This window comes from Pan troglodytes, chromosome 10 (assembly GCF_028858775.2).
Source record: "Pan troglodytes isolate AG18354 chromosome 10, NHGRI_mPanTro3-v2.0_pri, whole genome shotgun sequence".
NCBI classification, from domain to species: domain Eukaryota; kingdom Metazoa; phylum Chordata; class Mammalia; order Primates; family Hominidae; genus Pan; species Pan troglodytes.
Genome location: NC_072408.2, coordinates 87,729,026 through 87,741,955, shown reverse-complemented (window position 1 = coordinate 87,741,955; position 12,930 = coordinate 87,729,026). Strand labels below are relative to the sequence as shown.

Below are 12,930 nucleotides of genomic sequence, written 5' to 3'. Positions count from 1 at the left end.
CTTTTTAATTCAGTTAATGAATCAACATGTCATTTTATTTGAAAATGAAAGTACTTAAACATCTCTTTGTGTTTTCATTGTGTTCCTATACTATTTCATTTAATGGAAATAAAATGTTCAATAAAACAAATATCTAAAAGTGGCTCTACTGTACAGCATAATGACTACAGTTAGTAATCTATGTATTCTTGACATAAGAGAGTGGATGTAAAGTGTTCTCATCACTATAATAATAATATGATGAGTTAATACATATGTTAATTAGCTAGACATGTCATTCCGTGATGTATATACTTAAAAACATCATGTGGTACATGATAAATACATACTTTTTTTTTCCTAGTTGGAGTCTCGGTCTGTCACCACCAGGCTGGAGTGCAGTGGCGCGATCTCGGCTCACTGCAACCTCCGACTCCCCTGTTCAAGCAATTCTCCTGCCTCAGCCTCCTGAGTAGCTGGGATTGCAGGTGTGCACCAGCAGGCCCAGCTAATTTTTGTATTTTTAGTAGAGACAGGGTTTCACCATGTTGGCCAGGATGGTCTGTATCTCCTTACCTTGTGATCCTCCCGCCTCAGCCTCCCAAAATGCTGGGATTACAGGCCTGAGTCACTGCAAAAAGCGGTACTTTCAGGCTTTTAATTTTTATCTTCCTTCAGACATATATACCATTTGTTTCTTAGTAGAAAATTATTGTCATGATCTCTTGACTTACTGAATAGTCAGCTGGATAGTGCATGATACCACGTATTTCAAATGGAAAAATTGTCATCAGTCTATGGTGACTAGTTTTTTGCTTTTAATCACTTTAGGTTTTATAAATTCAATTAAATATGACATTTTTATAAATAAGTGGTAACAAATGGCATATGAAAGAATGCATGCAATGAAGCAGGAATAAATCCATTGCAGGTATTATAATCTGGAAGCACAAAATTGAAAATGGCCACATTAGCACTGGATTATTCAAAATGACAAGGCCATAATTGAGTGGAGTTCATGTTTATAAAGATGCTATAAACAAGACTGATTTTCATTCATAGCCCTGTTTGAGATAGCAAAAGCCTAGAAACAACCGGAGAGTACACCTATGACAGGCTAGTTTAATGAAATGTTATGAAGTAGTTAAGAAGAATTATATAGATCTATATGTATTGATATGAAAATATCACTAAAATAAAATAAATAAATATGCAAAATATAGTGCACAGTAGAATTCTACTTGGAATTTTAAAAAGATATGTGCACGTGTAATATATGTTATATATATTTCATACAATATATGGTATTAAATATACCAAAAAAATCCTTCTTAACATTGATGACTTGTGATTGAGTGGGTTTCTGCAGTACCTTTTGAATTGTTTGACATGTGCATTGTCTTATGTTTAAAATTCCAAAACAAAAACTCTTGTGAAGGAAAGAATATATAAGATATATAAAAGAGTTAATAGTTTGTTTGCTTATCTTACCTTGATAAAGATGGCAGAGATTTGCTTGCTGTCTCTACTTTTTGGGGATTTCTTTGATTTGAGGTCTAAATAAAAATATTCAGGTTGGTTTACCACAATTAATCTATGCAATATTCTGGGTGACAGGAGCCTTGAGATACTAACATAGAGTTAAAACCATCTTCAATTGCCTCATTTGCTCCCATTCTAGTTAAATCCCTAAAAGACTACAATAAAGTCACAACTGGATTTATTATGTGAGTAAATGCTTAAAGCAATAAGCAAAATTAAGAAAACTTTAGAAGAGGAAACTTCTCAGAGATACTGCATTTCAGGAAGTGGATCTGCCTTGTGTAATGGCATAGACTCAGGAATGGCATAAGGAGATTACAGGGTCAGAAAGGCCCACCTGAGGGGCAAGAGTGTAAGAGTTCCTCCAGGACCAGAAAAGCCAGGAAACCACAGAAGTTGAGAGTAAGGAACTCAGTTTTAGAGGAGCATAATTTGATCCTCCTAATTAGTTTTGAGAAAAGGGCACTCTATGTTTTAGGCTGGGCCCAGAAAGATGATATTTAAATATAAACTAACTAAAATTATAGCATTTTTTTGCTCCAAATTAGAGCATTGGAGGATAAAAACTAAAGAGAGTTTGGAATTCTCTACTGAATGTGCTGTCCATGCTAATTGTGCATTTAGCTCTTAAACTTGCTAATTACTGACATGTATGTTTCCCAGCACACTTAGAGTAAATTCTGTTACTAGCCCCAATTACTGTTCAGTGTAAGAATGTGAAGAATTTGAAGATGGCCTGTTCATCTGTTTCTTCCTAATATCTTTCATTAATTCCATACTACCAAAATTAGAGATAAATTTTGCTGGTGGAAGGAGTAAGTTAAGCTATATTTAAAGGGATAGAAGTCAGATATTGAGGTGCTCCTCAAGAGAAAGCCATTTTAACCATGTTTTAAATAAAGCCAGAGTCCCAAACAAACAAGTCCTAGCTATCATTAATGTCCTTTCCAAGTATCAGGTGGCAGTGTTGTCCCTTCACCATGGTAAGATTCCCCAGCCACACTGAGACTCTATTATATTCATTTTGCCCCTCCTCTTTCTTTAGTTTTCTATGAAATTCCTTAGATTCCTTTTATTTTATAAAAATAAAAATGAAATAAAACACATACAGGAATGCAAAAAAAGAAGAAGAAGAAGAAGAAGAAGTTCCTGGTCTACTTAGCAATCCTCTGATTCAAAGTTGCAAAGAGTAGCTCTCTCTGCTCAAAGGTAAAACATTCTCCTATCTACATGCAAGAAAGTAAATATTTCTAAGTTTCTTCTGGAAGTCAACATAAATTGCCTCCAGAAAGTCATCACAATCCACACTTACCTTTTTTATTTCTGTATCCCTTTAACACATATAAATTTATAGTATTGTTTATTATTGATATATCATTTTGTAATTAATTTTATGCTTTTATTTTCCAATTATTTTGTAAACTCCATAAAAATATGAATGTCTCCTACTTCTAACTCCATCTCTAGTCCTGTGTCCTAGTCAGTACATACACATCAAGTGCAGTGCAGATTTGTTATTTTAAAAAATGTTCTATTAAGTACAATGTGACTTTTTCCCTGACCACTCTAAAGTAGCCTCTTTCCCTGCTGTATATTTCATCACAACATCCTATTTTATTGTCGTCATATACTTTGTGGTATGCTGGTAAATGTTTAACAAGTGGCTCTCTAGAGGGAGAAAAATAAATTGGAATAGAGTATTTACCAATCCCAATGGTTTAAATACTGCCACCATGGTCAATCAAAAGATACCAATGTGATATAACTGAAAGTGATGATGAGACAAAATGCACATTATTGGGTCTCACATACAGTGTGAATAGGCTTCAACACATCAATGTTCATGATAATCAATATCTAAGATTATCTGATTGAATGGCTAATTTGTATTTTATCTGTCTCTCTTCATTAAAACTAAGTTCCAGGCACAGAATAGTGCCTAGCATATTGCAGGTGCTTAATTTGTTGGACAAAAGTGTAACTTTTTAATCAATGTTAAATATATTTAAAATGTTTAGATGACAATGGTAATAAACATGTTTTTTTAAATTGTTAAAGTTTGTGAGTTCTAATAGTTTAGAAATATCATCTCCTGAGCAAATGTGAGAAGAGACTGCTTTACTTTTAAAAATTAGTTTGTTTAATATTTCTTGTATTTCTAGACATTCCCGAGAGATGTAAATATGAATTTGGGATGCCTAAAGAAAAACAAAAAACTAAGCTTTGAATTTAAATTTCATTATTAAAAGATCAGTCATAACTTCTAACTGTGAAAACAGAGAAGTGTTATTTCTTTCGGAGAAAATAAAAAATAATAATAATTAGAATTTACTTTTTTTTTTTTTTTGAGATAGTTTTGCTTTTTTTTTTGCCCAGGCTAGAGTGCAATGGCATGATCTCAGATCACCTCAACCTCTGCCTCCTGGGTTCAAGCCATTCTCCTGCCTCAGCCTCCCGAGTAGCTGGGATTACAGGCATGAGCCACCATGCCTGGCTAATTTTGTATTTTTAGTAGAGACGGGGTTTCTCCATGTTGGTTAGGCTGGTCTCGAACTCCCGACCTCAGGTGATCCACCCGCCTTGGCCTCCCAAAGTGCTGGGGTTACAGGCATGAGCCACCGCGCCCACCCTTAGAATTTACTTTTAATATTTCAATTTCATCCTAAATATTTTAACATCTAACTCTGAATTAGTAACTCTTCATTCTGAAGTTAGTAATTTTTAATGCAGATGCTATGATACAAATATTTTTCTTAGCATAGATTGTATTCATACATTTTATTGTATGGTTGGCACAAAGAAATTAATGAAAGGTTCATTGTATTTCTGTTCATTAATTATATTACCTTCCACCACCTAACTCTCAATAGCTCTATTTAGGCTTGTTTTTTTTTTTTTTTTTTAATTATACTCCAAAATGAACTGCCGATTTTACCCAAATACACACTGTGCCTGCTCCCTCATCCCTGGCTTTTCTCTCCTGCTCCCTATAAGGCCATTCTCCCTATCCCTGTCTTTTGTAATTCTGACATTATTCTAGATCTAGTTTAGTCATCAGTTTATTCATTCTTTGCACAATACTTAGTCACTAATTGCTCTCTTTCTTGTTTGTTTATTGACTTTCTCTTCCTTAGAGAATACAAGCCAAGTGAGAACAGGAACTTTTTCTTCTTCATTGCAATACCCCAATGCCTAGTACAGTGCTTGGCATATAGTCAGTATATTAAGTGTTTGTTGAATGAACAGACAAATAAGTAGTTATCAAAAAAAAAGATAAACTAAATATAGTAAGATATTCTATGATGGTTTTAAAAAATAAACATTTAAATTTCAAAATATTGGTTGGCACTTCATCTTAATCTAGTGCTATTTTGACAAAGCTGTATGAATTAAGAAAGATAATATGTTATCTTGAATCAGTCAAAAACAATTTCTAACACCCAGGCTGAAAGAACTCCAGTTTGAAGGTGCTATTTTCTCATATGAAACTGTGCTCATTATACTTCATTTATAATCTAACTAAACACATTTCCTTGGTATGCTAATGCTCTATGCAAACCTTCTCTAGATTTTGTCATATAATTTTTAAAAATTCAATTAAGTGAAACCGACCTTAACATAGCTTTGAATGATTTTGTTAAGAACAGATTTTATATATCAAATAGGCAGTTGTTTGAATATTAACCTATATGTATATATAATGGAACCAGTATCATAGTTCTTTTGTCCTTTGACCTAACTTCCCTTCATCCATTCCTCTCTTTGAGTATGTCTCAAGCCAACACACACACAAAATAAAAGAGAGAGAGAAAAGATGTGTGTGTGTATATATACATATAATATATCATATATATGTATTAAATATATTTCACATGTATTAAATATATTTATTAATATTATATTAAAATAGATTTATAATATATATCTCTTAAAAGATATATATCTTAATAGATATATATTGATATATCTCTTAAAAGATTTTATAAACATATATATACTTATCTGGAATTCTGAAATAAAAGGCTGAAATCACTAAATCTTCAACAACATAGAATAAAGTGTGATGAGGCCCAGCGTGGTGGTTCATGCCTGTAATTCCAGCACTTTGGGAGGCTGAGGAGACGGATCACTTGAGGTCAGGAGTTCGAGGCCAGCCTGACCATAATGGTGAAGCCCCGCCTCCATAAAAAACACAAAAATTAGCTAGGCATGGTGGCGGGCGCCTGTAGGCCCAACTATTTGGGAGGCTGAGTCAGGAGAATCGCTTGAACCCCGCGGGCGAAGGTTGCAGTGAGCAGAAATCGCGCCACTGCACTGCAGCCTGTGCGACAGAGTGAGACTCCATCTCAAAAAAAAAAAAAAAAAAAAAAAAAGAACAAAGTGTGATGTTTCTTAGTGGAAAGCACAGGAGATTGTGAAGCCAGGTGCTACTATTCTTAAGCAAGTTGTGTAACCTCTGTGAGCTTCAGTTTACTTATCTTCAAAACGGCATAAAAATACCTACTTTTCTGGGCTGGAAAGAAAGGGAGAGACCAACTTAGCACAAAGTCTGGCACATATAAGTGCTCAATAAGTATTTATTGAATTAGTTAACTCCATGAAAATATAGTTACCATTAAACTAAATTTCTACATATCATTTAATGAAAGAGTGTAGTGATTTTGTAACCAAATAGCTAAGATAAAAGCATAATTACAAATATTTTAACAATTCTCAGGTAAATACACAGCAAAGCAACTGGCATGTGACTAGATCAAGTATATCCCTGCATGTCTCAAAACGAAATTCACAAATATTATTGGAGAGATAGTATTTATTCATAAAAACAAATTCTAATGGATAATGAATTTTTAGTAATTTTCTACACCTGTGTAGACATAAGCTAAAGGGAATGAACTTTCCACTACTAAAAATAATAACATATGAATTTATGGTGATTTATGCTTCCTTTTAATTTCTCTTTTAATCTTGATTTAAAAACAACAACAACCCTACAGAGTCAACACAGAGAAAGAATGACAGAGCAAATTTCAAATAGGAAGCTCAAGGCAGAAGTCCAGAAATATGCTATGAAATGTTTAGTCCTGAGGATGCATCAGGAAACAAAAAGACAAAGAAAACTCTACCTTCACTGACACCACAATCAGGGATTTGTGTTGGAATGGGTACAATTTATGACTTTTGGGCTGATGAATCAAGTTGCTTAAATACATATTCCCTAATAAAGGATGTTGTAAAATAACTACATTAGAAGTCAAGGGATTTGTATGTTCTTTTATCCTCAGTTACTGAGTGAGGTTTAATAATTTTGTGCAAAAGCTTGTAACACACTCTGGTATCATTGCGCTCATCTCAACTTCTTTCTGTTGCTTAATTCAGGGCATGTGAATAACGGTAAAAAACCAAAGTTGTTTTTGCAACCTCTGCCCACCAAGGGCACTTCCTTTTAATAGTGCTTAGAGTACTTACTGCACAGAAGCTTATGGTTTGCTCACTGTCTCCCAAGCAAGACTGGGCAGAAAGGGGGCCATCTCATTAATCTTTGCATGGTTAGCACCTAGCACAGAGCTTACCACACGGTTCCAGGGGATGTATGCTTGTATAAATAAATTTGTATATTCTTTACTGTTTTCAAAGCACAGTCACATGTATGACTCCATTAGACCCTCACAAAACTCAGTGAGATTGCAAGGTAGAATTAGTTTCCTCATATGACAGATCTCTGTGACATTGAATGATATTATTTCCATTGTATGACAGAGGAGGAAACAGGATCTGTGAGAGATTGTGTGACTTCCGAAGAGTACATAACTAAGACTCAAATGTCAAGATCAGCATTCTTTCTTAAATACTAAATAAAAATAAGCATATCGAACTACTATTTTAGGTTTGTTTTTAGGGTCTGTTAAGTCTATATATGGCCAATCATCTTTGGCTTTCCCACATTGGTGAAATGTTGTTTTTTAAAATTCAATTGTAGACTATAAAATGAAAAAGACCTTCAGAAATCCTATCTGTAATCAGAAGAAAATGGCATCAATTATATGCAAATATTTTGCTATAAAACAGTATCTGCCTTTTAGAGTTTATTGCTAGCCCAAACAATTCAGCTCTGTCACAGGAAACAAGATGGAGGCAGCTTTGTCATTTCCAATCCTGCACCCACAGTCACCCCTATTCAGCTTATAGAAGGTTTCTTTATGTTTCTTGATTTCGTAGTCAGGAAATGAATCCCTACTATGACAAGATAGTGAAAGTAGCCTTTTTATTGGGGCGAAGAGGTCACAGCCAGTATTTGAAGGCTCTTGTAATTTAATCCTGATCAACTGACTCTAAAGTCAGGTTTTTAATAACACCATCTCCCACTAGATTACAGGCTACAGGAAGTCGGAGACTAAATCGAACTCCTAAATCAAGGCGTGGCACAAGGCAATGTAACTCTTCTATCTCGATTCCTGGCATATATGTTAATCAATCGATAAGTGGCATCTCTGAACCACTGGTTAGAAATCAACATGAAAAGTGCTAGGTACATATTTTTCAAACGTAGTCATAGACAACCAAAATCAGTTTGGACATTACTAGCAAAGTTTTTGTTGCTGGGTGGGTGAGGGGGAGTGGGGCATGTTTACAGGATGTGGTATGTAAAAAATTCGGAGAAAATCTGAACACTGTACTTGTTTCTGAGCTACATTTACTGAATTGGTAATGTATTAACAGTGGCTTGAAAAAGAAAAACTTAGCGATCGAAACTTACCTACACGTTTTTTATTTTGAAGCACTTTTAAGAGGTTTGCCTTTTTTTTTTTTTTCTCCAGGCAATATACTCAGGTCCTAAATGAACACCTACTGATGGAACGCTGGCCTTTAGTCAGTTATCTTTATATGCCGTTATAGGTCAACATTCCGAAAAACTTCAACAGAAATTAACTGCAAATGTAATTACATCCCAAACATTTCTGATAATGGAAGCATTTTCTCTCTAAAGGGGATGGGATTATTGGATTGGCAATTTCTCTTAATCTGAGAAAACTCATCTCCCACTCCCTTCCCCATATCCCCTTTCCATCCTCTCTCTTCCCCTGATACACACACGCACACGCATGCACACACGTATATTCTGACCATTTTATTAGAGTGGAAAGTTGAAAGGAAGCAGCCCGCCAGCTACACCCACCCAGCGCTCCTGGGGGTGGAATAGCAAAGTTCTAGGGCAGAGCCTTCCCTCCCAGAGCCCGGCGATGCAGTCGCTCTCGGATACCTGCTCAGCTCCGCACCGCAACTGAAGATCTGCCGCCGCGGAACAGTTGCGTCTCCATCTGGCTACCAACCCACCCAAGCTTTCTTCTCCACCACCACCACCTTCCTTCCTTCCCCCTCCTCCCCCTCCTTTCCGTCTTCCCTCTCCACCCCCGCCCCCAATCTCCTCCTTTTTTTCTCACTACGAGCGGTTGCTGATGCTGAAGCCGAGCGTCACTTCGGCTCCCACGGCAGACATGGCGACATTGACAGTGGTCCAGCCGCTCACCCTGGACAGAGGTAAGGGAGCGGCTCGCTCGCCAGGCCACCGCGTCCCCTCTCCCCTCCTCCCTCCCCCGCCTGCCAATTCCCAACGGGACATGGGACGCGCTCAGGCAGGAGGAGAAGGGGAACGAGGACGAGCCAGGAAGGCGTTCGCGCCGAGAACAGAACACTTTCTTCCCCTTTCTCTCCCCGCTGCGTTCCCGCTGCCCCTTCCCACTGTACTCGCCCCGCCGAGGGGACGCCTCCTTCTGGCTCTGGGGTCCCCGCTGCCACTCCCAGCCCCTCGCCAGGTCGTCTCCGGTCCTCTGGCTTTGTTGGAGCCGCTGCGCGGGGACGGCTATAGGCGCCAGGGGCTCGGGGTTGGAGAGGGGCAGAGAGCAAGCTCGCCCGGCCGGAGCCCAGAGGAGACCGGCGAGGGAGCCGCCTGTCAGCCTGCTTGGCGCAGGGGCCCGGGAGGAAGGAAGTTTGTCCAGGCGCCGGAGGGCGAGGATCGGTCCAACTGCTGGAGTCCCGGCGGCCACTCGGGGGGCGGGCTGGGCGCACCCCTGGGCTGCCGGGTGCACAGTGGCGGGGCTGCAGCAGGCAGGGAGCTGCCCTCTGCCGAAAGGGCAAGGCAGAGCGCGGGGAGCCGAGCCCCAGCAGCCGAGATCGGCTCTCCGCGGCTTCGCGTTCGAAAGCGGCGAGGGTCGCGTCTGCTCCTGCCGCCGGCAGCTCCCGGTGGGTAGCAACTCTCTGCTTCTCCCGCGCCAGCCTCTCGTGTCCTCTCCCAGCTCGGTGCCACCGCGGCGCCCAGGCTGCGGAAGGCGCGGGGACAAAGCGCAGGTCGGGTTAAAATTCAACTTCTGACCTGCCACCCAGTGAGTCCTGCTCTCTGACTTGAACGGGGAAAGTGTTCGCTTCCTCCCCAGGACGCCCCCACCAAGCTCAGGGATGGAGTCCTCTGCTGCGATCGGGGCCTCACTGGTGCACCCCTGTGGGGTTATACCTGTCCCTGAGTGTGTGGGTTTCCTTCCTGGCTTCCAGCGTCCAGTGATGAAGGCGCTCGAGTCCTACGGCTCTGCAGAGGAGGACACCCTCTAGTCCCTCTCCGCAGCCGCCGGATTTAGGACCCTGGGCGGCCATTTGGAAATGGTGTACTCAGAAGAAAATGATTTAGTCCGATGTACCTCTAAAAATTTTCTTTCTAGAGGATTAAACTGAACGATGGGCAAGGCAAAAGAGCATCCTGCTGAGAGTACAGTAACAAAGCCAGTGAACTCAGTTTGAGGTTTTTAATTTGGAGAGACTGTGGGTGACTTTAACGCAATCTGTTGGCGCCAGAACAGATGTTATGTGGTGCCCATAGCAACCTTTCTTAGGGTAAGAGTTGAAAAATAAAATGTAATTGATTTTATATTAGAAGATGTTGATTTGTAAGCTGGCAAAATTAATAACAGTAGTTAAAGACCTCAGAAATCCATTGTATAATCCATGATTTTACCCACAATATCATCATCTGCACTAAGCAGGATAAATCCATTGCCGGTAAGAACCAAACAGATGGCAAGCTATCAGAAACTATGAGCTTCCCAAGTGTTTATGTTTTAATGTAATGAGCTCTTCTTATATTGTCCCATTACAAAATCACAGTCGTTAAACATCCCAAATCAAGTGACTATGTTAGGAGCAAAAACTCCAAGAAGATTGCATACCTGAGTCATTTTATATACTACCACTACTACTAATAATACAAATATTTCAATGTTGGGTTTTACCTTAGCCCTTAGATGCCTCAGTCAGTTGATGAGAGGAGGTGCTAATCGGACTAAGATTTATTTTTAAAGTTTGCTCTTGTTCACAGCCAAACTCTACTTGTCCTTCTGAGTGTAATTACGTACATGCAGTAGCTCAGGAGACAAGCAGGGTTACCCTGTGGATGAGTCTGAAAAAAATTCATCAGCAGCTCATGGAAAATCTATAACCAAGAGATGATGGGTTATTGGCATCACCACTGAGCATAAAGTCAATATATATAAATATTGTTCTCTGTATCTTATTCAAATATGATTAATTACTTTCATTATTAAACTGATGAAGGAAAAGTTTCTAAAAATTTCCCTTCAAAAAAGGTGCATTTTTAAAGAGGCAACCCAGTATTACATATCTGGGTCCTAGCTGCAACTCTGATACTCACTCTGCATACATCAGCCTCTCTGGACATCAGATTCTCTCTGTGCCACATCAGGAGTTTGAATTAGATGATTCTAACACTGTGCAGCTTTAGCAGTCTATAATTCAATTAATTAGAGTTAGGACTCAGTTTTTGGTCACCTACTGGGAGATTTTCCAGATCACCTCTCTCCCAGGCTGCTTTGGTACCCTTTGATGCGCTCTAAATTGACTTGCTGCTTTGGCCCCATTAAAGCATTTATCACACTCTGTTGCATTTGTCTATCCCTATTGGATAGAACTCCGTGAGGGAAGAGACCATTTCTAAATTCATCTTTGAATTCTCAGTGTCTGCTATAGTCCCTGACTCACAGTACAATAAAAAAATAATGTTAAGTTGGTGTAAGTAAACTCAGGATAGCAGTAACTTAAGCAATGTTAAAATATAGTGATTTCCTAGTGAACTGAGGTGCATTTCATAGATTCACAGTATTTTAACCATGGAAAGGATGATAGTGATAACATAGGCCAGAGATTCTCAACCTAGCTTTCCCCTATACACTTGATGGATTGCCGTCAGTAACAATAGCTCACTAAAACTGTGATGTTTAACCAAGAGGAATTGTGGCAGGTGGGCAAAGGAGAGGAAGGGAAGAAGGTGCTTGACAAAGCCTCCCAAGGGCATCCCAGCAAATCTGAATATATAATCCACAATTTTAGAGCTGCTAGTTCTTTTTTGGTATCTTCATTTTACAAATGAAAAAGCATGAAAAAGTGATGATAAGAGATATTTTCAAGTTGCTCTACTATTTAGTGGAGATTTTTATATTACAATTGAATTATTTTTGCTTGCTACCTTTTGACATCATACATGGATATAGTCTTCAGGGCAAATGTTTTAAGCAAACAAATCAAAGCTAGGGATCGAAATTAAGATTTACTGCTTTCCAAATTTGAAAGATATATCTGAAAGTAAGAAACTCAGAAGTCTGCACCTAGCTTCTTGGGTCTGCTCTGGGAAGTAAGCTTTTTCAAGGTCTAGGCTGGGCCCCAAAAGGATGAACAAGGTGATTTCAGATTTTCATGGCCCTGTGCCTATCCAAAACTCTTTTTGATCTGCCATTAAGACCTGAGATCAACCCTGTAAAGGCCTCTGGGTGGCTATGGTCATTGTAAGTTCTTATTGGCTTTGGTCCCAGTCCTTGATATCCTTCACTTAATGAGTACCTATCATAAGCCAGACCCTATTGTGGGATTGGTACACACTGGTGTGATAAAGAGACATAATTCTACTTTTTGTGGTAATTAGAACCTACTAGGAGAGGGAGATTAAAATACACACAGAGGCAAATATTAATTCATTCAATATTCATTTATCACCTACTATATGCAAGATGCTGGAGGAATACCAGAAACAAAAGTTTCTGCTTTTGTGGTCCTTACGAGTCTAATGGCAGAGACGGATGATAAGTAAGGGCTTAATTAATTAATTTAACAAATAAATATTGTACACCAGACTTATGCCAAACATTGTTTTATACACTGTGCCAGTGCTAATGAACAAAATAAATAAAATCTAATGGCATTTGCATGCTAATGAGAGTCACACAATGAACACATACATATACAACTACAAGTGCCAAGGAGAAGAAATAAAACTGGGTAAAGGAGAGTGCTATAAATGGGGGCTGCTGTTTTAGATGTGTTAGTAAAGGAACACCCTCCTGAATCAGTGAC

The 12,930-nt window shown here is 38.9% G+C and overlaps 1 protein-coding gene and 1 non-coding gene across 2 annotated transcripts in view; both read left to right on the top strand.

The window, feature by feature from the left end:
• Positions 1-8,206: 8,206 nt before the first annotated feature.
• The window catches only part of LIN7A (lin-7 homolog A, crumbs cell polarity complex component), a 144,403-nt gene continuing 139,679 nt past the window's right edge, over positions 8,207-12,930 (top strand). Inside the window, exons 1-2 of the mRNA XM_016923919.4 lie at positions 8,207-8,226; positions 8,340-9,060. Coding sequence (XP_016779408.1) covers positions 8,979-9,060 — 82 coding nt within the window. The 5' untranslated portion in view covers positions 8,207-8,226; positions 8,340-8,978. The remainder of the gene's footprint in view (positions 8,227-8,339; positions 9,061-12,930) is intronic.
• MIR618 (microRNA mir-618) lies at positions 10,873-10,969 on the top strand. The gene has a single exon (NR_035947.1). It is a non-coding gene; the product is annotated as a microRNA mir-618 (primary transcript).